The sequence below is a fragment of the Crotalus tigris genome, unplaced genomic scaffold, assembly GCF_016545835.1.
Source record: "Crotalus tigris isolate CLP2741 ecotype Arizona unplaced genomic scaffold, ASM1654583v1 scf7180000017690.20705106771:4171800, whole genome shotgun sequence".
Taxonomy (NCBI): Eukaryota; Metazoa; Chordata; class Lepidosauria; order Squamata; family Viperidae; genus Crotalus; species Crotalus tigris.
Genome location: NW_024096569.1, coordinates 3,359,436 through 3,384,371, shown reverse-complemented (window position 1 = coordinate 3,384,371; position 24,936 = coordinate 3,359,436). Strand labels below are relative to the sequence as shown.

The 24,936-nt window shown below is 43.3% G+C and overlaps 1 protein-coding gene across 4 annotated transcripts in view; it reads right to left on the bottom strand.

Annotated features, from left to right (window-relative positions):
* AP1G2 (adaptor related protein complex 1 subunit gamma 2) overlaps nt 1–19,897 on the bottom strand; it is a 29,213-nt gene extending 9,316 nt beyond the window's left edge. The window contains exons 1-17 of one of the 4 annotated variants that reach the window (XM_039338093.1): nt 19,756–19,875; nt 19,061–19,142; nt 17,631–17,835; nt 14,265–14,389; nt 11,872–12,013; nt 9,463–9,559; nt 5,865–5,941; nt 5,647–5,742; nt 5,458–5,538; nt 4,128–4,226; nt 3,764–3,819; nt 3,564–3,677; nt 3,328–3,468; nt 3,162–3,216; nt 2,812–2,934; nt 916–1,005; nt 343–473 (exon numbers count right to left, since the gene is read on the bottom strand). In XM_039338093.1, the coding sequence (XP_039194027.1) occupies nt 343–473; nt 916–1,005; nt 2,812–2,934; nt 3,162–3,216; nt 3,328–3,468; nt 3,564–3,677; nt 3,764–3,819; nt 4,128–4,226; nt 5,458–5,538; nt 5,647–5,742; nt 5,865–5,941; nt 9,463–9,559; nt 11,872–12,013; nt 14,265–14,389; nt 17,631–17,834 (1,631 nt within the window). In that variant the 5' untranslated portion in view covers nt 17,835; nt 19,061–19,142; nt 19,756–19,875. Of the gene's footprint in view, nt 1–342; nt 474–915; nt 1,006–2,811; nt 2,935–3,161; nt 3,217–3,327; nt 3,469–3,563; nt 3,678–3,763; nt 3,820–4,127; nt 4,227–5,457; nt 5,539–5,646; nt 5,743–5,864; nt 5,942–9,462; nt 9,560–11,871; nt 12,014–14,264; nt 14,390–17,630; nt 18,003–19,060; nt 19,143–19,755 lie in introns of all 4 variants that reach the window. The other 3 variants (XM_039338095.1, XM_039338092.1, XM_039338094.1) reach the window with 3 other exon arrangements.
* Between the last annotated feature and the right edge of the window lie 5,039 nt (nt 19,898–24,936).

The following is a 24,936-nucleotide window of genomic DNA, read 5'->3' as shown; positions in this document are numbered from 1 at the left end:
CAGCGACCGTTCGATTTTACCACAGATCTCCCCAACGGTACTTACAACCCACTCCCAAAGTTCTTAACAATCGCGGGGGTCGCTTAAGGACCAGGGCAGTCACTTAATAACAGTCGCAAAAAAGGTCATAAAATCAGATCGATCGTGTGGATGACCCATTTTATGACTGTCACAACTTACAACAATGACAAGCAGGTTCCACTATGCGAATCATCACATGACCACACAATAAGGAACCGACAAAACTGGGTTTGATCACACCATACGTTAAAAAAAAAAACCTAAGGAGCAAATTCTGCTTGTCCGGGATCAAAGATAGGATATATTTTTTCCCACGCTCACTTAATGTCCGCGTCCTGGAGGCGTGTCCCGAGCTTCATGAGGGCAGTGAGGGCGTAGGCCCGGGTGGAGGGCAGGGACAGTTGTGACTGGAGGATGCGTTCCAGCAAGTTTAGCACATCCTCGGCGTCCACCTGAGAAGATAAAAAAATGAGGATATGGCGCTACGAGGATCAACAGCTACTGAGATTGTTGGCTGAGCAGGTACAAAAACAGCCTGGGAAATGATTGGAGCCTGAGGAACAGGCCCCACGTCAATCATTTACTTAGGAGGGAGCTTGGCAGCACAAGGAAATAACAGCCAACGACTTAATAGCCAGCCATCAATACCAACACAATCTACATCTAAAAAGCTATACAAAAAACCACACTCAGAACAGCCCAAAGCACATGGAGAAGTTCCCTGAGGACGGGTTCCAGCACGACTCCGGAAGCTCGGAAGGCAAAATCCCTGATCCCGCTGATAGACCCAGATTGGATCCTGCAAAATTATCCCGGGACGCCTACATTCGCCTTCATTCGTGAGGATCCACTTCCCCATCGCGGATCTTCACCGCCAGATTTCGAAGGCCTCACCTGTTGTGGTTCCACCTCATCACAATTCCCGTCAAGCAGGAAGTGCCCGTATTCACCCAGGCACCAGGTTGCCACTTGGACCAAAGGTTGCTGCAGTGGGACACAAACGGAGGCAAAGGCACAATTGTTATGCCACATCCAAGTAGTCCTCAATTTAAGACCGTTCATTTAGCTTAAAAAAGTGATTTAGAACCCATCGCCCCTGCTGTCACCTGATCACAACTCAGCTCATTGGCAACTGGCACATATTTACAACAGTTGCGGCACCCCGTGGCTTACCCAATCATCTTTGGTGGGTTGTTTTTTTTCAGCCGACAAACAAAAGTCAAACAAAAGCGGGAAGCTGGATTTGCTTAATGACCCTGTGATTTTCTTAATGACTGCGGTGAAAAAGATCTATAAAATTGGATGCGCTCACAGGATGGAACCTGCCAGTTGTGACAGTCATAAAACGGGTCGCCTGCACGATTGATCCGATTTTATGTCCTTTTTGCGACTGTCACTGAGGGATCGTTGTGGTTTTTAAGTGACCGCCATGGTCCTTAAGCGACCATGGCGGTCGTTATTGGAAGCCCATTGTAAGTATCTTCAGGAGCTCTGTTGTGACGTTAAACCATCGCTAAGCGACCACTCGTAAGTCAAGGACTAGCTGTACAATATTTACTTTTCATCCTGGGCCCAGCAAATGTGAGTTTTCTCTCCTCTGACACTAGAGGGCGCCATAACAGCCATTTTCTCAGATTAGAGCACCACCCTGTGTGCAGCGTGCGGAACTGCAGTTTTCAAGTTCCCAGCTTTCAGTGGAATAAACACTTTTTTTCTTTCTTTGAGGCATGATATATTGTTCTTAGGCCGGCTTAAGGTTCAGTCTTGGGCCTCTGACTTCCCAGGATAGATCAGAAACGTGCTAATCCCTCCTTTTTCTGTCCTGAAATGATTTCCACGATGATTGGTAGGTTTTACTCCGAGCAAGGCCTGCTGCAGACTGTAGCTTTGTTCCCTCTGCTTAGTAGTGCAAACACTCAACATAATTTTTAAGGCTGGAGAAAATGAAAAATACTCCTCGACGGATTCTGAATGTGCCAGACGGAAGCAAAACGAGAGGAGAGCGATTGTCTGCATGGGCTTCTTTGCAAGCAATTAAATCTGGAGCTTGAAAACCCTTCCTAAAATATTTAATTGTCCTGAGCTCCTTTAATGCTGCAGCAAGGGCAACTGGGGTCAAAAAAGTCAAAATGGCGGCCAGAAACCCACGAGTAAGCCCATATTCACTACTTTGATCTCCTGGACTGCACCATTATTGAAAACTAGAGGGGTGAATATGTCAATAACCCTCATCCTAACCAAAATCTTACAACAGTTCATTTAGTGCCCGTTCAGAGTTACGACGGCACTGGACAAAGGTGACTGATGACCCTTTTTTCACAATTACGCCGCAGAATCCCCATGGTGACAACGATCCAAATCCAGATGCTTGGAAACCGGCATGTACTTAGGTTGGTTGCAATGTCCCAAGGTCACATGATCCCCTTTTGCCACCTTAATAATAATAATAATAATAATAGTAGTAAAGTTGGAAGGGACCTTGGAGGTCATCTAGTCCAACCCCCTGCTCAGGCTGTCAAGCAAAATCAACGGGGACTTAACAACCGTGTGACAAACTTAACGATTTGCCGCGATTCACTTCACAACGGTGGCAAAAAAGGTCGTAAAATGGGGCAAAAAAACCCACTGAACCGCTATCTCGCTTAGGAACGGAAATTTTGGCCCTCAATTGTGGTTGTAAGTCAAGGACTGCCTGTAGTAAAAAAAAAAAACCACATTTTTTTGATACATGTTTGCTGCTGGATTGTTTAGGTCTTGGGATATCACCCAAATGCCAAAACAGACACCTACCTGGGAGATATCTAGAGCCACTGCGGCGTAGAGCTGATGCACGGCGTAACTATGAAGCTCCTTTGCACCTCCAATCAGGTGGATGAGATTGGGGACGGCATCATCCCGGATGTAGGAGCCTGCCTGCCAAGGAGGAACCGGGAAGGGGATATTTGATCCTCTTCACTTACTCCGACTTTTATCGCTCTCCTCCGAGGAGGAGTTTAAAGGAAGATCCGTAAGGAAAAAAAAAACTACTTTGCCTGCGCTACAAAACACCACCTCTAGAGGGCAGCAGCAGATTCAAGTTATCTGCATTCCCTCTGCCACCTAGTGGACACCGGGGATCGTAGCGCCCTCCTTGCTCTCACCATGATCAGAATCTGGAGGATGGTATCAATGTGCCACCGTTTGTTGGGTGCGAAGCTGTGGAAGGAAGTCAAAAGGCAGAAGAGAGCTCTTAAGATTCCTGCAGAGCTGGACGTGCTCCTCCTGCTCTCTACCGCCCTCTTGCAGGCAATGGTGGAACTGACTCACTTCTCGGCAGCCAGGAACAATCCGGAAGTGCACTCCGACTTCAGGTCTGGTGGGCTGCTTTCCATGAAGGCCAGCAACTCCTTAGTGGTTGTGCGAATGTTAGCGTGGTTGATCAGGGATAAACTCAGCTGGAGGGCTCTCCTACAGAGTGGGGGGAAAAATAAAATAAATCAGAATTACGGTCTTCTGTCTCGTCAGAAGTGGAGCCTTCTCCTACCTTCGGGCCTTCAGCTTACCTCTTCACCGTCGGGTCGGGATCCGTCAAACAACCGAGGACTGTGGTTCGGTGCCTCTGGACGGCGTTGTTTTCCGCTTTCAACAATTTCTGGAGCGACGTGAGGGCCACGTATCTGAACATCAACGAAAAGGATAAAGCCGATCGAACGGATTTAAATCTTGTTTAATTTTGATTTTCTTTCTTCTTCTTTTTTTTTACCTGATATTCCTATCCTTGTTAAGGAGAAACCGCCCAAGGATATTTATCGCCAGAACCTACGTATGAAAAAAATAAAATAAAATTCAAGACATGCCTTTAATTCTTAAAATGAATCTGACGTAAAGGCGGGATTAGGAAAGCAGATTGAGTCAAGGAGAGTTTGTGGAACTACCCGACTCATGATTTTAGGAAGGCGATGCTAACATCAGAGGGAATTTGGGGTTTCAAGAAGCTTACAATCCTTACAACCCATTGCAATTACACACCTGGAGTTTAGCCAGGTGGGCTAAAGAGAGAAAGACTGGTTGAAATCAAACACTAATGTTTACATTGTGCAATTGTGCATTGTGCAATTTTACAGTACCCGCAATCCGCTGGTAGACTGTATCCCCATGATTGTTAGCACCGTTTCGTACAAAATGGCATTGCCCACGTTGCGTGTTGTTTCTGTGTTAGTTGCCACCTGGGTGAGAGAAGAGAGACAAGAGAAAGCATCACACCTCCAACCTCTTGGTTCTGTATTCTTTCTTTTTTAAACAACAAGAACAACAACAACAATTTTATTGCTTTGCCTTTTTACTTTTTACAAATAATAATTTCATCGCTTCACGTTTTTCTTTTTTAATAATATTTTTATCACTTTGCCTTTTCCCTTTTTTAAAGTAATAATTAAAATACTTCGCATTTTCCTTTTTTAATAATAATCTTATCTGTCTATCATTTATCCATCCATCTATCTATCTATCTATCTATCCCAGTGGAGAGAAAGGGATTAGCCCAAAGTCACTCAGATGGCTTTCATGCCTAAGGCAGGACTAGAACTCACAGCCTCCTTGTAACTGGCTCAAAGTCACCCAGCCAGCTTTTTTGTCTACCTATTGAGTCCTTCCCACGGACCCGGGATAGGCAGATGTGGATGTCTGATGGCATTACAGATCTCGTCGCAGGATGGAAGCCGTTCCTAGCAAGGCCGCCTTTTGCAATTGACTAATAGCGAATTTGTCAATGCCGATGATGGTGTTCAAGTGGTGCTCCATTGTTTTGGGATTGCACCCAAGGAGCCTATGACTATTGGTACTACCCTTGCTTGCTTTTCCCACAGTCTTTCTGTTTCTATTTGTAAGTCTTTGTATTTTGTTATCTTGTCCAGTCCTCTCTCCTCTATTCTGCTGTCTCCAGGCACTGCCACGTCCACTATCCAGACTTTTTTGTCTTTCTTATCGACAATTGTTAAGTCCGGGATGTTATGTTGCAGGGGCTTGTCTGTTTGAATTCTGAAGTGCCAGAGCAGTTTAACTTTAACATTTTCTATGACTTTCTCTATTTTATGGTCCCACCGGTTCTGGCTTAGAGGCAAATGATATCTCTTGCAGATCTTCCAATGCACCATTGTTGCTACTTTGTCATGCCGCTGCTTGTAGTCAATCTGTGCGATCTTCTTCTTCTTCTTCTTCTTCTTCTTCTTCTTCTTCTTCTTCTTCTTCTTCTTCTTCTTCTTCTTCTTCTTCTTCTTCTTCTTCTTCTTCTTCTTCTTCTTCTTCTTCTTCTTCTTCTTCTTCTTCTTCTTCTTCTACTTCTCCTCCTCCTCCTCCTCCTCATTATTATTATTATTATTATTCCGACGTGTTCCTGGGGTTGACCATGAATTTCTGCAGCCACTCTCTCCTTCCCAGGCGTCCCTCTTCTTCGCTCACCTGCGCCAAGGAGTCATTCATGGCGTCGCTGGCCTCGCCATTGTCTCGTCCTAAAAGCCGTAGTAGCCGGAGAAGCTGGACCTTTGGAGAGAGAAAGAGCGGACTGCAGGTTTTTGCGGCTTGGATGGAGGAGTTAGAATAGAAGCTGGGAAGGGACCTTGGAGGTCTTCTAGTCCAGCCCTTTCTTACCTGCAGGAAAGGTTCGCTGATGCCCGCAATGCTGTTATTTGGACAATATCCGGCCACCACCAGATTGCGCAATATTCCGGCCAGCTGGGGAACAAACTGCAGAGGAGAAGAAGGAGAAGGGAGGGTGTTTCTGCAGGTCTCGGATCCCATCGTCCACAGCCAGCCCGACCTCCTGCAGGCGGGGAAGTTTTTAAACATATCAGTCGACGGCTTCCTACCTTGGAGAAATGTTCGAGGGCCAGCGAGCTTTTCTCACACATCTCCGCGATTAACATAATGGTGCTGTGCAGGATGCCTAGAAGACAGATGGCTCATATTTGAGATTTGAGACGCATTCAGTTGTGCTTCCCAATCGCTGTTTCTTCAGTTCTCTCTTGATTCCCTTCCTAACCTTTTCTTCCTCTTCTCCCTCATCTTTTCTCGAACTTTTTTCCTAACCTTTTCTCTATTTTTTCCAAAACATTTGATGATCTTTTTTCCTAACCTTTTCTTGATCTTTTCCCTAATCTTTTCTCCATCTTTCCCCCTAACCTTTTCTTGATCTTTTCCCTAACCTTTTCTTGATCTTTTCCCTAATCTTTTCTCCATCTTTTTCCCTAACCTTTTCTTGATCTTTTCCCTAACCTTTTCTCCATCTTTTTCCTAACCCTTTCTCAATCTTTTTTTCTCAGTCTTTCCCCTAACCTTTTCTTGATCTTTTTCCAAATATTTTCTTGATCTTTTTCCTAACCCTTTCTCTATCTTTTCCCTAACCTTTCCTGATCTTTTCTTTTTTTCGATTTCCCCCCAACCTTTTCACAATCTTTTTTCGAATCTTTTCTTGATCTTCTTCCTAACCTTTTCTTGATCTTTTCCCTAACCTTTTCTCCATCTTTTCCCTAATCTTTTCTCCATCTTTTCCCCTAACCTTTTCTTGATCTTTTCTTTTTCTCTATTTCCCCCCAACCTTTTCTTGATCTGTTCCCTAACCTTTTCGCGATCTTTTCCCTAATCTTTTCTTGATCTTTTTTCTAACCTTTTCTTGATCTTTTCCCTAATCTTTTCTCCATCTTTTCCCCTAACCTTGTCTTCATCTTTTCCCTAATCTTTTCTCCATCTTTTCCCCTAACCTTTTCTTGATCTTTTCCCTAATCTTTTCTCCATCTTTTCCCTAATCTTTTCTCCATCTTTTCCCCTAAACTTTTCTTGATCTTTTCTTTTTCTCTATTTCCCCCCAACCTTTTCTTGATCTGTTCCCTAACCTTTTCGCGATCTTTTCCCTAATCTTTTCTTGATCTTTTTTCTAACCTTTTCTTGATCTTTTCCCTAATCTTTTCTCCATCTTTTCCCTAATCTTTTCTCCATCTTTTCCCCTAAACTTTTCTTGATCTTTTCTTTTTCTCGATTTCCCCCCAACCTTTTCTTGATCTGTTCCCTAACCTTTTCGCGATCTTTTCCCTAATCTTTTCTTGATCTTTTTTCTAACCTTTTCTTGATCTTTTCCCTAATCTTTTCTCCATCTTTTCCCCTAACCTTGTCTTCATCTTTTCCCTAATCTTTTCTCCATCTTTTCCCCTAACCTTTTCTTGATCTTTTCCCTAATCTTTTCTCCATCTTTTCCCTAATCTTTTCTCCATCTTTTCCCCTAAACTTTTCTTGATCTTTTCTTTTTCTCGATTTCCCCCCAACCTTTTCTTGATCTGTTCCCTAACCTTTTCGCGATCTTTTCCCTAATCTTTTCTTGATCTTTTTTCTAACCTTTTCTTGATCTTTTCCCTAATCTTTTCTCCATCTTTTCCCCTAACCTTGTCTTCATCTTTTCCCTAATCTTTTCTCCATCTTTCCCCCTAACCTTTTCTTGATCTTTTCCCTAACCTTTTCTTGATCTTTTCCCTAATCTTTTCTCCATCTTTTTCCCTAACCTTTTCTTGATCTTTTCCCTAACCTTTTCTCCATCTTTTTCCTAACCCTTTCTCAATCTTTTTTTCTCAGTCTTTCCCCTAACCTTTTCTTGATCTTTTTCCAAATATTTTCTTGATCTTTTTCCTAACCCTTTCTCTATCTTTTCCCTAACCTTTCCTGATCTTTTCTTTTTTTCGATTTCCCCCCAACCTTTTCACAATCTTTTTTCGAATCTTTTCTTGATCTTCTTCCTAACCTTTTCTTGATCTTTTCCCTAACCTTTTCTCCATCTTTTCCCTAATCTTTTCTCCATCTTTTCCCCTAACCTTTTCTTGATCTTTTCTTTTTCTCTATTTCCCCCCAACCTTTTCTTGATCTGTTCCCTAACCTTTTCGCGATCTTTTCCCTAATCTTTTCTTGATCTTTTTTCTAACCTTTTCTTGATCTTTTCCCTAATCTTTTCTCCATCTTTTCCCCTAACCTTGTCTTCATCTTTTCCCTAATCTTTTCTCCATCTTTTCCCCTAACCTTTTCTTGATCTTTTCCCTAATCTTTTCTCCATCTTTTCCCTAATCTTTTCTCCATCTTTTCCCCTAACCTTTTCTTGATCTTTTCTTTTTCTCTATTTCCCCCCAACCTTTTCTTGATCTGTTCCCTAACCTTTTCGCGATCTTTTCCCTAATCTTTTCTTGATCTTTTTTCTAACCTTTTCTTGATCTTTTCCCTAATCTTTTCTCCATCTTTTCCCTAATCTTTTCTCCATCTTTTCCCCTAAACTTTTCTTGATCTTTTCTTTTTCTCGATTTCCCCCCAACCTTTTCTTGATCTGTTCCCTAACCTTTTCGCGATCTTTTCCCTAATCTTTTCTTGATCTTTTTTCTAACCTTTTCTTGATCTTTTCCCTAATCTTTTCTCCATCTTTTCCCCTAACCTTGTCTTCATCTTTTCCCTAATCTTTTCTCCATCTTTTCCCCTAACCTTTTCTTGATCTTTTCCCTAATCTTTTCTCCATCTTTTCCCTAATCTTTTCTCCATCTTTTCCCCTAAACTTTTCTTGATCTTTTCTTTTTCTCGATTTCCCCCCAACCTTTTCTTGATCTGTTCCCTAACCTTTTCGCGATCTTTTCCCTAATCTTTTCTTGATCTTTTTTCTAACCTTTTCTTGATCTTTTCCCTAATCTTTTCTCCATCTTTTCCCCTAACCTTGTCTTCATCTTTTCCCTAATCTTTTCTCCATCTTTTCCCCTAACCTTTTCTTGATCTTTTCCCTAACCTTTTCTTGATCTTTTCCCTAATCTTTTCTCCATCTTTTCCCCTAACCTTTTCTTGATCTTTTCCCTAACCTTTTCTTGATCTTTTCCCTAATCTTTTCTCCATCTTTTTTCCTAATCTTTTCTTGATCTTTTCCCTAATCTTTTCTCCATCTTTTTCCTAACCCTTTCTCAATCTTTTTTTCTCAATCTTTTCCCTTACCTTTTCTTGATCCTTTTCCAAATATTTTCTTGATCTCTTTCCTAACCTTTTCTCTATCTTTTCCCTAACCTTTCCTGATCTTTTCTTTTTCTCAATTTCCCTCCCAGCCTTTTCTTGATCTGTTCCCTAACCTTTTCACGATCTTTTTTCGAATCTTTTCTTGATCTTTTTCCTAACCTATTCTTAATATTTTCCCTAACTTTTTCTCAATCTTTTCTCTGACTTTTTCTCAGTCTTTTTCTTGAACTTTTCCTCGATCTTCTCCATAATCTTTTCTTGATCTTTTCCCTTAACTGTTTCTCGATCTTTCTCATAGCGTTTTCCCAGACCTTCCGTTGGCCATTTTAGCCATGAAACCAGTTTCCTATTGGTACAAGTAACTGATGGATCTCCATACAAACAAGAATATGCAACTCGCCAATTTTGCCCACTGATCTCTAACTCAAAAACCAGCCCTCTCACCGTGAATTTGTTCCTTCAACAGCTGCTCTCCCAGTGGTGTGAACATATCTACTAAAGCGGGCACTTTCCGCGTAATATGTACAGCGCAGACGATGGCCTAGAAACAGGGTTGGTAAAGAGGGGTTATAATTTATAATGTATGTATTTTATAACATAGACATATTACAAATGTATTATATGTTTTATTTATTATATATGCACACATTTTATAATTCCGACAGATGAAACCCTTCCAAAGAACAAGGACCGCCTATAGATACGGCTTTCGCTCAATGGCTTGTAAAAAAAAATAACGGGCTAAAAATTGCAAAGAGCTACCTTTAAAACAAAAAAAATCAAGTAGTGGAAATCTTAGAATGAAACCGGAGCACACAAACCATTTTAAACTACAGCTATTTCTCGAATTACGACGACAGTTCAGCCCAAACTCTATATTGCCAAGTTGAAACATTGGTTAATAATAATAATAATAATAATAATAATAATAATAATAATAATAATAATAATAATAATAATAATAACCTACAAATAGAAATAGAAAGACTGTGGCAAAAGCAAGCAAGGGTAGTACCAATAGTAATAGGCTCCTTGGGTGCAATCCCAAAACAACTGGAGCACCACTTGAACACCATTGGCATTGACAAATTCGATATTAGTCAATTGCAAAAGGCGGCCTTATTAGGAACTGCTTCCATCCTGCGACGATACCTGTAATACCATCAAACATCCACATCTGCCTATCCCAGGTCCTGGGTAATGACTCGATAGGTAGACAAAATGCCAAATCCAGTCTGAACATCTGGCTGACTGTGCGATGATCCATAATAATAATAATAATAAAGTTGGAAGGGACCTTGGAGGTCATCTAGTCCAGGGGTAGACAACCTTGGCTCTTTTATGACTCGTGGACTTCAACTCCCAGAATTCTTGAGCCAGCCATGCTGAGGGAAAAGGGAGAAGTTTCTAAGCTGAGTCATGCTGGCTCAGGAATTCTGGGAGTTGAAGTCCACCTGTCTTAAAGGGGCCGAGGCTGAGAAACATTGATCTAGTCCAGAGGTAGGCAACCTAAGCTCTTTTATGACTCGTGCACTTCAACTCCCAGAATTCCTGAGCCAGCCACGCTGAGGGGAAATGGAGAGGTTTCCAAGTTGAGCCATGCTGGCTCAGGAATTCTGGGAGTTGAAGTCCACGAGTCATAAAAGAGCCAAGGTTGCCTACCCCTGCTCTAAACTAATAAAGTCTACATTAATTAACATTAATTATACTTTCATATGTTCCTCTAACTGAGGGGTCTTCAAACCTGGTTCTTTTATGACTCGTGGACTTCAACTCCCAGAATTCCTGAGCCAGCCATGCTGAGGGGAAAGGGAGAGGTTTCCAAGCTGAGCCATGCTGCCTTAGGAATTCTGGGAGTTGAAGTCCACGAGTCATAAAAGAGCCAAGGTTGCCTACCCCTGGTCTCATCCAACCCCGCTCAGGCAGGAAACACTATATACCATTTCAGACAAATGGCTGTCCAGTCTCTTCTTAAAAACCTCCAGTGTTGGAGAAGGGAGGGAGGGAGGGAGGGAGGGAGGGAGAGGAAGGAAGGAAGGAAGGAAGGAAGGAAGGAAGGAAGGAAGGAAGGAAGGAGGAAGGAAGGAAGGAAGGGAAAAAAAAGAATAACAGAGTTGGAAGGCATCTTGGAAGTCATCTAGTCCAACCCCCTGCTCAGGCAAGAAACCCTATATATCATTTCGGACAAAGGGCTGTCCAGTCTCTTTTTAAAAAAAACTTCCATTGTTGGAGAAGGGAGGGGGGAGGGAGGAGGGAGGGAGGGGGAGGGAGGGAGGGAGGGAGGAAGGAAGGAAGGAAGGAAGGAAGGAAGGAAGGAAGGAAGGAAGGAAGGAAGGAAGGAAGGAAGGAAGGAAAAAAAGAATAACAGACCTGGAAGGGACCTTGGAGGTCAACCCCCTGCTCAGGCAGGAAACCCTATATACCATTCCAGACAAATGGCTGTCCAGTCTCTTCTTAAAAACCTCCAGGGTTGCAGCCTTCACTGCTTCTTCAGTGAGTTTGCCACCGTCCTACGGCTTTCCTTGCCAGCGTCGTTAAGCGAATCGTTACATTCGTTAAGTTAGTCACACACTTTGTTAAGCGAATCTGAATTCCCCCCCCCCCATCGACTTGGCTTGTCGCAAAAGGAGATCCTGTGACCCCGGGCGATGCTGCAACCGTCGTAAATAGGAACCCCTTTGTCTGAATTTTCGACCCTGCGACCACGGGAACGCTGCGACGGTCGCTCAGTGTGGAAAGCGGTCATCAGTCCCTTTGTTTCAGGGCTGCTATAACTTAGAACGGCCACCAAACAAACCGTGGTTAACTACAGGACTACCTCCAGGGAAGAAAGCGAATCCATGGGGGTCTCACCTTCCTCCGCACGGTGGGCTGCCCGGTTTTGGCCAGCTGCTGCACTTCCTGGGCCAGATCCTGCAGCATGGCCGCAGAGCCGAGCGATCCGAGGGTGCTGAGTGCTAATCCTTGCACCCAGGCGTTGCTGTGCAGCAGGTCACTTGCAGGCAAGGAGAGAAAGGAAAAAAAGAGGCATAAGAAATCTCCTCTTCTCCAGGCCACTCATTCTTATGAATCCTTTGCTCCCTTATTTTCTCATGTTTTTTTTAGAGCCCCTCTATTTTAATGTACATAGTTTTATTATATCTGCTTATGAGCGTTAGATAAATAAATCCTTGTAATAAGGTGTTTAGAGTCTGTGTCTCAATGAATGGACACAGCAGGGCTGGCTGGGGAATTCTGGAAGTTGCTAAGTCCCATCTTAAAGTGGCAAAGGCCGAGCAACAGCGGAGGACGCCATGTTGGATTTATTATAGAATTGCCAATGTACCATAACTGCACCGACTTTCTTTCTTGATCCCGATCGTAGTTCGGGGTTTTTTTTTTTTAATCGCTCGTTTTTATTATTTAATGCTGCTGGTTGATGACTGAATAAATAAATAAATTTAGATTTCGTCTTCCACACGCTTCCTTCGTCCTCCCTCCCAAATTTAAGGAGGGGGGGAAGCAGAATCTCTGCCCCCCACCCCACCCCCTGGGATGTGTCCTACTTTACTGCCAGGGAATCTCTAGCTGCAAATTTCTCTCTCTCTCTCTCTCTCTCTCTCTCTCTCTCTCTCTCTCTCTATATATATATATATATATATATATATATATATATATATACATACATACATACATACATACATACATACATACATACATACATATATATATATATATCAAATCCAGGGGTCTTCAAACTGGGCCCTTTTATGACTTGTGGACTTCAGTTCCCAGAATTCCTCAGCCAGTATGCCTCACCAGGAATTCTGGTAGTTGAAGTCCACAAGTTTGAAGACCCCTGGATTAGATAGATAGATAGATAGATAGATAGATAGATAGATAGATAGATAGATAGATAGATAGATAGATATGACAGAATGATACAGATATATAGATATACATAGATAGATATAGATATATAGATATATCTCTGTCTATCATACTCTGTCATCTCTATAATCTATCTATCTATCTATCTATCTATCTATCTATCTATCTATCTATCTATCATTCTGTCATCTCTCTCTCTCTCTGTCTACCATTCTCTGTCATATCTATCTATCTATCTATCTATCTATCTATCTATCTATCTATCTATCTATCTATCTATCTATCTATCTATCTCATTCTCTGTCATCTCTCTCTGTCTTTCTCTGTCATATCTACCTACCTACCTACCTACCTACCTACCTACCTACCTACCTACCTATCTATCTATCTATCTATCTATCTATCTATCTATCTATCATTCTCTGTCATTTCTCTCTCTGTCTATCATTGTCATATCTATCTATCTATCTATCTATCTATCTATCTATCTATCATTCTCTGTCATCTCTCTTTCTGTCTATCATTCTCTGTCATGTCTATCTGTTTGTCTGTCTATCTATCTATCTATCTATCTATCTATCTATCTATCTATCTATCTACAGCAGCGGTTCTCAACCTATGGGTCGTGACCATTTTTCGGGGGTCGCCAAAGGTGGCGATCCGCCATTTTTCGCGGCGCCGTGCACGCGCGCCACGCATGGGGGCGGCGCTGTGCACGCGCGCCACGCATGGGGGCGGCGCCGTGCACGCGCGCTGCGCACGGGGGCGGTGCCGCACATGCGCACCACGCATGGGGGTGGCGCCATGCCTTGACTTATGACCGGTTGCATAGGGACCGTTCAAAATTACAATGGACCCCCTCCCAAAGACACTTACAAGTTACAACCTGATTCTGAAGGTCGGATGGTTGCCCCCCCCCATCGGCGAACCCATCAAGAAATAGGTGGAGCTTTGATTGCATCGTCCCCACTGCCATTTTGACTTTTTTGACCACATCCAGCAGACACCCCTTCTTCTGAGCCCCCTCAAACTCCAGTTCCCTGCCCGTGGGTTCCACTAAACCACTCTTTAACTGCCATTAGGCGCCCCACCCAGCTGGGTTTGCACAAGATGCAAGGCTGAGAAACCATGATAGCTGTGTTGGCGCCCCCTTAAGCCACCGGCAAGGATTTGCATGGTGGTTTAGTGGGAGCAGGATTCTGACCACCCAAATCTTTTCCTGATCTTCCGAATTGGCAGGAATCCAGCTGAATCCCTCCCTCTTTCAATGTCCCACCAATTTTAATCAATTTCATTGATTCTTTTCTTGAGATCTCAGATCTGGCCTCACCCCCATTAGGGCAAAGGGAGACACCCAAATGTGGACACCTCCTCACTTCTTGATGCTATTGGTCAGGAGAAGGTGAGTGTCCTGCTTCTCATCCAATAGGAGGGCAGCCCCAAGGTAGCCAATCCGCTTCTCATGGAATCGGGTGGAGGCGATCAGTTTCAGGCACTCCATCTGGGTTGCGACAGGAAGAAGAGGACTTAACGTCTTTTTCCCACAATGCTTTGCAGTGGCGCTTGGTGAGGGGGCATGGTGGGGAATCAAAAGGGCGGTTTCCACATAGCGCTAGGGAAGGGCGATATTTTTATTGCTACCTTGCCCAAAACCAAAATGGTTTGTGGAATAGAATAGAATAGAATAGAACAGAATAGAATAGAATAGATATTGGAATATAGAATAGAATAGAATAGAATAGAATAGAATAGAATAGAATAGAATAGAATAGAATAGAATAGAATAGAATAGAATAGAATAGAATAGAATAGAATAGAATAGAATAGAATAGAATAGAATAGAATAGAATAGAATAGAATAGAATAGAATAGAATAGAATAGAATTAGGAATAATAGAATAGAATAGAATAGAATAGAATAGATATGGAATATAGAATAGAATAGAATAGAATAGAATAGAATAGAATAGAATAGAATAGAATAGAATAGAATAGAATAGAATAGAATAGAATAGAATAGATATTGGAATATAGAATAGAATAGATATTGGAATATAGAATAGAATAGAATAGAATAGAATAGAATAGAATAGAATAGAATAGAATAGAATAGAATAGAATAGAATATTAGAATAGAATGTAGAATAGAATAGAATAGAATAGAATAATGGAATATAGAATAGAATAGAATAGAATAGATATTAGAATATAGAATAGAATAGAATAGAACAGAACAGAACAGAACAGAACAGAATAGAAAATGAATAGAATAGAATAGAATAGAATAGAATAGAATAGAATAGAATAGAATAGAATAGAATAGAATAGAATAGAATAGAATAGAATAGAATAGAATAGAATAGAATAGAATAGAATAGAATAGAATAGATATTGGAATGTAGAATAGAATAGAATAGAATAGAATAGAATAGAATAGAATAGAATAGAATAGAATAGAATAGAATAGAATAGAATAGAATAGAATAGATATTGGAATATAGAATAGAATAGATATTGGAATGTAGAATAGAATAGAAGAATAAAATAGAATAGAACAGAATAGATATTGGAATGTAGAATAGAATAGAATAGAATAGATATTGGAATGTAGAATAGAATAGAATAGAATAGAATAGAATAGAATAGAATAGATATTGGAATATAGAATAGAATAGAATAGAATAGAATATAGAATAGAATAGAATAGAATAGAATAGAATAACAGAGTTGGAAGTGACCTTAAAGATCTTCTAGTCCAGCGGTTCTCAACCTGTGGGTCGGGACCCCATTTGGGGTCGAACGACCATTTCACGGGGGTCGCCAAACAACGCAGTCTGCCATTTCCCCCCCCCTTTTTTTTCCTTAGCTGTGCTCCTCCCTTTTATTCTATTGGCTTTTGAAAGCCAATAGAATAGACTCTCTTGAATAGAGTCTAATTCTATTGGCTTTCAAAAGCCAACAGGAATTGTCCAGGCTGTCTCTGCCCTGCTGAGCCCGCCAAAAGTCCCCTTCTGCAAACGGTGCTGCAAGTTGTCTGCAGCGAAGGCGAGCTGTCTGGAAGCTTCCACCCCTCCCTGCTGAGCAACTACTAAAAATGTAAGGAAAAGAGGGCCAGGGGTGGGAGGTGGGAGGCTGGCGGGCGCAGGGAGGGCTGCTGGCGCACATGGGGCCCGGTGGGTGCCTTACCTCCCTTGGGCTGGGCCAGCTGGTGGCCCAGCCGGTGGTCGCCCTGCGCCGTCGCTGCCCCTTGCCAGCTACGCCTCGGCTGGCGCAGGGGGCGGCACCACGCATGCGTGGCGCTCCCGGGCACGGAAAGTCCTCGACTTGCAATCGGTTGGGTAGTCCTCGACTTACGACCAGTTGGGTAGTCCTCGACTTACGACCGGTTGGGGGGTCGCGGCATTAAAAAGGTTGAGAACCACTGTTCTAGTCCAACCCTCTATACTGTCTATGTCATTTCAGACAAATGGCTGTCCAATCTCCTCTTAAAAACTTCCAATGTTGGAGCACTCTCAACTTCTGACAGCATATTGTTCCACGGGAACAACCAATAATGGAGTCAGCTGCACATCTAAGGCATGCATTTAATACATTTATAAATTGGCTGAATTTACTGAATTCTCACAAAATTACAGGTAGTCCTCAACTTACGACTGAACCCAACATTTCTTTTGCTAAGCGAGACAGCTGTGCAGTCAGTTTTGCCCCATTTTAAGACCTTTCTCGCCACCGTTGTTAAATGAATCGCGGCAGCTGTTAACTTAGTAACCCGGTCGTTAAGTAGAATCTGGCTTCCCCCATTGACCTTGCTGGTCAAAAGGTCGCCAAATGGGATCACATGACCCTCTGGGACAGAGCTTTTAAACCAGTGGTACGGGTACCACCTGTGGTATATTGGCACCTGGCAGGTGGTACGCGACCATCCTAGAAAAGGGGTAGTGGGGGAGGGGAATGAGCTGAACCGGTGGCAGCACCGCACAAGCCTGAGCGAGAGACGGCTGGAGCTGCAGGGCTGTCAGAGCTCAGCGGAAGCGCCAGGATCAATGCCAGGATCCAGCTGGAGCTCGGCACTGATCCTGGCACTTCTGCTGAGTCCAGAAGAAGCGCCAATCAGCTGGAATGTTGCAGCCTCTCCAGGGTCTTGTGATTTACATTCAGATGCTTGGCAACCGATTCATATTTATGACGGTCACAGTGTCCCATGGTCATGTGAAGTGACCAAAACCTGCTGCAACCACCCAGCAGACGGGGGGAATAAAAATCAAACACCCCCCACCCCACCCCTGCTGCCAATCCTCAACAGAAATGCTAACAATGAAAACCTTGGACAGGAGGAAGAGCGCTACTGGGCGCTGTATTGCTCAGCTGTGGCTTGGGGGGGGCATTTTTTTCAATGCCATTGTAACTTCGAACAGTCACTAAGCGAACCTGTACTTTACCACTTTTTTTCCTCTTTTTTGGGGGCGTCATCAAGTTTTTGACACCTTGCTAGGCGGCTGGTGGTACTCGGATGTTGCAATGTCCTAAAAGTGGTACAACGGGTGAGAAGGTTGAAAATCCCTGCTCTGGGACACTGCAACGAGTCATAAATGTGAGTCAGCGTCTGAATTTTGATTGCGTGATCAGGAGGATACTGCAATGGTCAAGTGTGAAAAATGGCGATAAGAGACACTTTTTTCCAGTGCCGTTGTAAGTTCAAACGGTCATTAAATCATTATAGGTAGAGGACTAGTTGTACATACCTGTCCAAAGTGAGCAGGGTACCCCAACATATGGATGTACAGCAACTTTGCCAAATTGGTGGGCCGGTTCTCCGGTTCGTCGCCCCGAAAAGCACCCCTAATTTTGGCACTTTCTCGTTGCACCAATTCCCGTTCTTCCGCCTGCGTCCGGGCGCTCCGGATGGTCCGGATCAGAACCGGTAAGGTGAGCGGTCCCTCTGGCATCCTGGATGAGAGAGAAACGTGTCGACGGGTAATCGTTCGTCAGGATTCGCCGGGAATTTCCCTTTCTCTGCCTTCTTGGCACGGCGTGTATTTTTCTTGTGATTCCCCGCCAAAAACTCAAGTTTAGAACTCAGGACACAAGGCCTCACCCATCGTTCTCAGGTGCACCTGAGTTACAAAATGCAGAATGTTCAGCCGCTTCGTTGGAGATTTGAGGAGTCACAAAACTTTTAGTCTGAACTTTCGGCGCGACTTCTCTTTGGGACACCGAACCTGGTTCAGATTAACCTGGTTTAAGGTTTAGTTAATTGTCTGAACCCAGCTTGGGTTTGCTGCTTCGTGATTTACCGTAATGCAGCAAATGGGGTTGATTTCATCATTACTTAAAGTAAATACATTAATTGAGTGTGTCATGTTTCCTGGGAAGCTCAACCCTTTTTAAAAAAAAAAAAAAAAAAATCAGAGGTCTCCAAATTTGGCAACTTTAAGACGGGTGGACCTCAATTCCCAGAATTCCTCAGCCACCTGGCTGAGGAATTCTGGGAATTGAGGTCCACCCGTCTTAAAGTCGCCATGTTTGGAGACCCCTGCTCTAAATCATGGCTGCCAATTAACGATCGTTTAAGAAAAACGTTAAAGAAGAATTTAAAAAAGATGGTTTAGGACAGGGGTAGGCCACCTTGGCTCTTTTATGACTGGTGGACTTCAACTCCCAGAATTCCTGAGCCAGCCATGCTGAGGAGAAAGGGAGAGGTTTCCAAGCTGAGCCATGCTGGCTCAGGAATTCTGGGAGATGAAGTCCATGAGTCATAAAGCGGCCTAGGCCTAGGCCAGAGTTAAGCAACTTCAGCTCTTTTATGACTCGTGGACTTCAACTCCCAGAATTCCTGAGCCAGCCATGCTGAGGGGAAAGGGAGAGGTTTCCAAGCTGAGCCATGCTGGCTCAGGAATTCTGGGAGTTGAAGTCCATGAGTCATAAAGCGGCCTAGGCCTAGGCCAGAGATAGGTAACCTTGGCTCTTTTATCACTTGTGGAGTTCAACTCCCAGAATTCCTGAGCCAGCCATACTGAGGGGAAAGGGAGAGGTTTCCAAGCTGAGCCATGCTGGCTCAGGAATTCTGGGAGTTGAAGTCCACAAGTCATGAAGGGGCCATAGTTCCCCCATGCTAGCTCAGGAATTCTGGAAGTTGAAGTCCACGAGTCATAAAAGAGCCAAGGCTACCTACCCTTGGTTAGGATAATATCTTTGATTTCTTCGCGTAGGCAGTAACCTTGCCAAGCTCGACTGGGACAGCTGATTTGGGGTGCCTTTAAATGGAAACAAAATGCTAATTATTATTATTTTAAATCGCCCCCCCCCAGGCAAACGAAATGGCGTATATTTTGCTGCTTGGTTTGTGGTTTTTCCATCTCCGACCTGAAAAAAAATTCCACTTTTGCCCACAGATTCTTGGCCCAGTTTTAGTCATTGTTCCAGGCAAACCGGAAGACTTTCTTTAGCACCGGTGTCAGAAATTATCGTTGCTTTGTGAAACCTTAAACTGCTTGATTGCCTCCGGTTTCAAAGTCTGCTCCTTCTTGAACAGTCACCCCATTCAAACATTCCTCGCAACGCACCTGTGGCCTCCACCACCTAGCTTTAAATTAACCAGGAGCCTTCTTCTCGTTTTTTTTTTGTCCCGATTGAAAAAGGGCCATTGCAAAATTAATGTGCAATTTGGATTGATTAGACCACTGAACATTCTAGTTACTTGAAACTTATTCTCTCTCTCTCTCTCTTTCTTTTTCTTTCTTTCTTTTTGCCTTCCTTCCTTCCTTTCTCTTTCTTTCTTTCTTTCTTTCTCTCTCTCTCTCTCTCTCTCTCTCTCTCTCTCTTTCTCTCTTTTAATTACTTCCTATTATCCTGCAAATGTTCCTTCACCTGTCCAAAGAAACTCCTTGGCCTTCTTCCGTTCCCAGGAAAGTGAAAATCAGCAGCTGGAATGCTTCTCTATCTGCCTCTCCTTCAGATCCCAGTTTCTTGCAGTTCCGGACAGGTAACCCGACAGGTGAGCTCACCTGAGTTTGGGGAGGCAGCTTGGCCCTAGGCGCCCTCTGTTGGACACATGATGCATGACATGCGAGGGAGGGGCTGGCCGGAAGTCCCTTCTGCCTTTCAAGACATGTTTCTCGTCTTCAGCAACGCGAAGACAGTTGGACTTCAACTCCCAGGATTCCTCAGCCAACCAGGGAATTCTGGGATTTGAAGTCCACCTGTCTTCAAGTTGCCAAGTTTGAAAAACACTGCTTTAAAATCGTTCCGAACACAACAGAAGTGTGGCCTAGCATAGAAAGGAAGACGGGGGCCTTGCCGGGCCATATCTGGTCTTCTGTAGCAAAGAAAATGGATAAATATCAATTCATTAACTAAGGACAACTGGATTAGCGATAGATTATTCTGGAGAAAACGTATGTGGTCACTAAGAGTTGACAGTGGCTTTTGGGCACGTAAGTCATCAATCAACTATTATCTATGGAGTCCGGCTCCCAACTGTCCCTTGCCACAGGTGGGGGATGAAATTTTGGTGGTGGTTAAGCAAAATAAGGATAACATTGATGATGTTCCCTAGTTGGGTAATGAAACGTCTGCAAGAAAACAGCCAAGCTCACTGAGCAGCGAGGACCCCTCAGTCATAATGCTTTATATATTGTCATCCATCTTGCTTTATATCGCTCTAGCTGCCTTATAATCTGTGGTAGAAACAAGGGGAATGTTTAAGTATCCGGTATGTGGGGGTTAAATTACAGCTTGGTCTGGCCAAGCAAAATTTTATTAATTGGCTGACTGGCTGGTTCTCTGTCTGTCTGTGTATACAAATCTATCGACCTAAATTTATCTATCTGTCTGTCTATTATCTATTCTATCTGTCTATCTATCTATCTATCTATCTATCTATCTATCTATCTATCTATCTATCTATCTGTCATCTATTATCTATGTATAATCTATTAATCTGCCTGTCTGTCTGTCATCTACCTCTCTCTCTCTCTCTCTTATCTATCTCTATCATCCATCTATATCTATATATCTATAATCTGTGTATCTGTATCTATATCGATCTGTATGTCTATCTATCTATCTATCTATCTATCTATCTATCTATCTATCTATCTATCTATCTATCTATCTATCACAGGAGGTGAACCTTTTAGAGACCTAGTGCCCAAACTGCAACCCAAAACCCACTTACGTGCCGGGTGGGTGTGACCAATTGGGTGGGTGTGGCCCATTGAGTGGGCGTGGCTGCGGTGGTAACGGCAGACTGGGTGGGACTAAAAAGTTCAATCAATCAATTCCAACTTTGCAAGATCTTTTTCTTCCCAGTGAGAAGTTGAAATTGACTGATTGATTGAACCTTTTTTTTTTTTTTTTTTTTTGCACACGACGGCAGAGGCCTAAAGCGAAAAGGTTTTATAAAACCCAGTCGAAGGCCCAGGACTGGAGCAACAGCGCACGTGCCCACAGAGAGGGCTCTGAGTGCCGCCTCTGGCACCCGTGCCATAGGTTCGCCACCACTGATCTCTCATCTATCATCTATGTATCATCTATTAATCTGCCTGTCTAGTTATCTGTCATCTATTATTTGTCTGTCTGTCTGTCTGTCTGTCTATCTCTATCTGCATATCATCTATTATCCATTTATATCTATGTCTATATCTCTGTGTATCTGTGTATCTTTATCTGTCTGTCTGTCTGTCTAATCTATCTGTCATGCATCTATTATCTACCATCTCTCTCCCTCCCTCTCTCCTCCCTCCCCCCCCTCTCTCTCCAAATCTATCAATTTAAATCCATCCATCTATCCATCTCTCTGTTGGTCTGTGTCTATACAAATCTATCTTGGCAGCCTCCAAAATTTTCTTGGACTGCAGAACCCATCATCCTTAGCAGAACCTTAGCTAAACCGTTGGGGCTGAGAGTAAAGGTAGTCTTCAACCTACGATCACAATTGAGCCCAAAATTTTTGTTGTTAAGCGAGACATTTGTTAAGTGAGTCTTGTGCCCCATTTTACAACCTCCCCTGCCACGGTTGCAAAGCGAATCACTGCGCTTAATCAGTTAGTAACCCCGTTGTTAAGTGAATCTGGCTTCCTCACTGACTTTGCTCGCCAGAAGGTTGCCCAAGGGGATCACGTGACTCTGGGACACGGCAACCGTCGTAAGTCTGAACCGTATTGACAGACATCTGAATTTTGATCACAGGACCAGGGGGATGCTACAAAGGTTGTGACTGTGAAAAGTGGTCCTAAGTCACTTTTTTCAGTGCTGTTGTAACTTTGAACGGTCACTAATTGAACCGTAGTAAGATGGGAACCAGCTGTAGTTAACAATACTAAGCCACTTCCTTGAGTACGTTATTAGAGCAGGGAGACTGGAGAGATGCAAAGAAACAAAACAAGCAGCAGGGGGCAGTAAAGCTTTCTCAGCATGATTGGGGGGGGAAACGGCTGGAGCCTCGTCATCCGGAAGTCATCTTTCTAGGGGAGGGGCCTCTCCTCTCGAAGCTTCACATTAGCATAGATATAAAACAATAGAGTTGACCTAGTTGCTTGCCTAGTTTCCAGGGCCAGTAGACTGTTTCAATAGATGCTTTTAAAGAGCGGAAATGAGAAATTAATTTCCTTCCTTCCTTCTCCTTCCTATTGCCTTCCTTCCTCCCTCCCTCCCTTCATTTTCTTCCTTTTCTTTTCCTTCTTTCTCTCCTTCCTTCCCTCCTTCAATTCTTCCTTTTCTTCTCCTTCCTTCTCTCTCCCTCAATTTTGTTCCCTTTCTTTTCCTTCCTTCTCTCCCTCCTTGCTTCTTTCCTTCCCTTCCTCCATTTTTTTCCCTTTTCCTTCCTTCCTTTTCTCTCTTCCTCCTTGCTTCTTTCCTTCCCTTCCTCAATTTTCTTCCATTTTCCTTCCTTCCCTCAATTTTGTTCCCTTTCTTTTCCTTCTTTCTCCTTCCTTCCTTCCTCCTGTTGGAAGAAAATTCTTTATCCTGGTTCATCCGAGCTGGGAATAAACATGGCAACTGCTTTGGGAAGAAGGTTGTATTTTATTGGAGAGGAGAGCCAGCAGATAGATGGCTCTGGCAACAAAGAGGAGAGAAAAAAGGACTAAACACATGTAGGGAGTAGGTTTTTATACCCTCTGAAAGCCTTTTGTTTGGAAGTTTCCTGTTCCTGTGGCATGAACTTTGAACTGAGTCTGAGTGTGTCTTTCTAGGCCTTGGTATTTGTGGTTTAATCCTATTATCATATCCTGCTTCCCTGGTGATGGGGCTAATGACTCCTAGAGTTTGGGTGGGGCATGCAGATTTTAGTTGTCTTTGTCTTCTTGATCTAGCTGGAGGCCTTGTAGGAGATATATTTTTTCCTGCCCTTTTAATATTTCCTTCTCTGGGGGTGTGTGTGACTTCCCACACTCCCTTCCTTCTCTCCCTCCCTGCTTCTTCCCTTCCCTTTCTCAATTTTCTTCCTTTTCTTTTCCTTCCTTCCCTCCTTCAATTCTTCCTTTTCTCCTTCCTTCTCTCTCCCTCAATTTTGTTCCCTTTCCTTTCCTTCCTCCTTTCCTTCCCTCAATTTTGTTTCCTTTCTTTTCCTTCTTTCTCCTTCCTCCCTTCCTTCTCTCCCTCCCTGCTTCCTTCCTTTCCTTCCTCAATTTTCCTTCCTTTTCTCTTCCTCTCTGCTTCCTTCCTTCCCTTCCTCATTTTTCCTTCCTTCCTTTTCTCTTCCTCCCTGCTTCCTTCCTTCCCTTCCCCAATTTTCCTTCCTTCCTTCCTTCCTTCCTTCCTTCCTTCCTTCCTTCCTTCCTTCCTTCCTTCCTTCCTTCCTTTTCTCTCTTCCTCCCTGCTTCCTTCCTTCCCTTCCTCAATTTTCCTTCCTTCCTTCCTTTTCTCTCTTCCTCCCTGCTTCCTTCCTTCCCTTCCTCAATTTTCTTCCCTTTCTTTTCCCTTTTTCTCTCCCTCCCTCCCTCCCTCCTTCCCTTGTTCTCCTTCCTTTTCTTTTCTTCTTTTTCTTTTTCCTCTCACCCTATGAGAAGGAATTTCAGCAAGGCAATGCATGCTTGAGGCAATTCAGAATTGTTTTCCAATTCCCCCCCCCCCCACAACTTGCTGGCTGGTAGGTCCAAGGGCTGCCACTGTTCTGAACTGAACACTAGATGGCAGCAAAGGGTTGAGTTTTTCTGTAGCTCTTGGGCGGCCTCTGTTGGTTATTTGACCCAGCCCCCTTCAATTTTATTTGTCCTAAGTGCAAATGGTCGCTAAGCGAGGCAGTTGCTAACTAAGGACTACTTCAACAACCCAAACACACTGCTTTTCCAAGTCTGAACTGACTGAATTCAGGGGAGATTGCAAGTCACCTTCAAAGGCACTCCGTGTTTAAAAGGGGGAGGGGGCAGGAATGTAAAATGCAGTCGTGGAGGCCATTTTGACTTTTCTGACCCCCTTCCCAATTACAAACCGCCCTGATTGCAACATATGTGCTTGCTAGATGAATGCTACCATCCTGGTTATTCGGGGGGGAGGGGAATCTGGGCCCCAAATATTGGCCAGAATAAAGAAACAGGAGGTGATAAATAAACTTACATTTATTCCTGGTTCATGCAGACGGGCTGATTATAGCTTGCAGCCCAAGAGAGAGTGTTCCTGATTGTAGACCTCTGCAAACTCACACACCATCACACAGACGCAAAATCAAACGCACAGCTCCACTCCCCTTAAAAACGACTTTTTATCCACACTCGCTTCCGTCATTCATCGGAATCCCCTCTGGACGCAGATTTTTTTTTCTTTCTTTTTTTCATTCCCTCCCCCAAGAAAAACACGCAGCCTCCAGGAATCGTGGTCGTTCTTTTTTAATGAATATACTTTATTAAATTATTTTTTTTTCCTGCAAGACTTATTTTTTTTTTGTTTTGTTTTTGTTTTTCTCAATCCCAAAGACATGAAATTAGAAATATCCAGTCGAAAAAGCAAACGGAGAAAGAAAGAAAGAAAGAAAGAAAGAAAGAAAGAAAGAAAGAAAGAAAGAAAGAAAGAAAGAAAGAAGGAAGGAAGGAAGGAAGGAAGGGAAGGAAC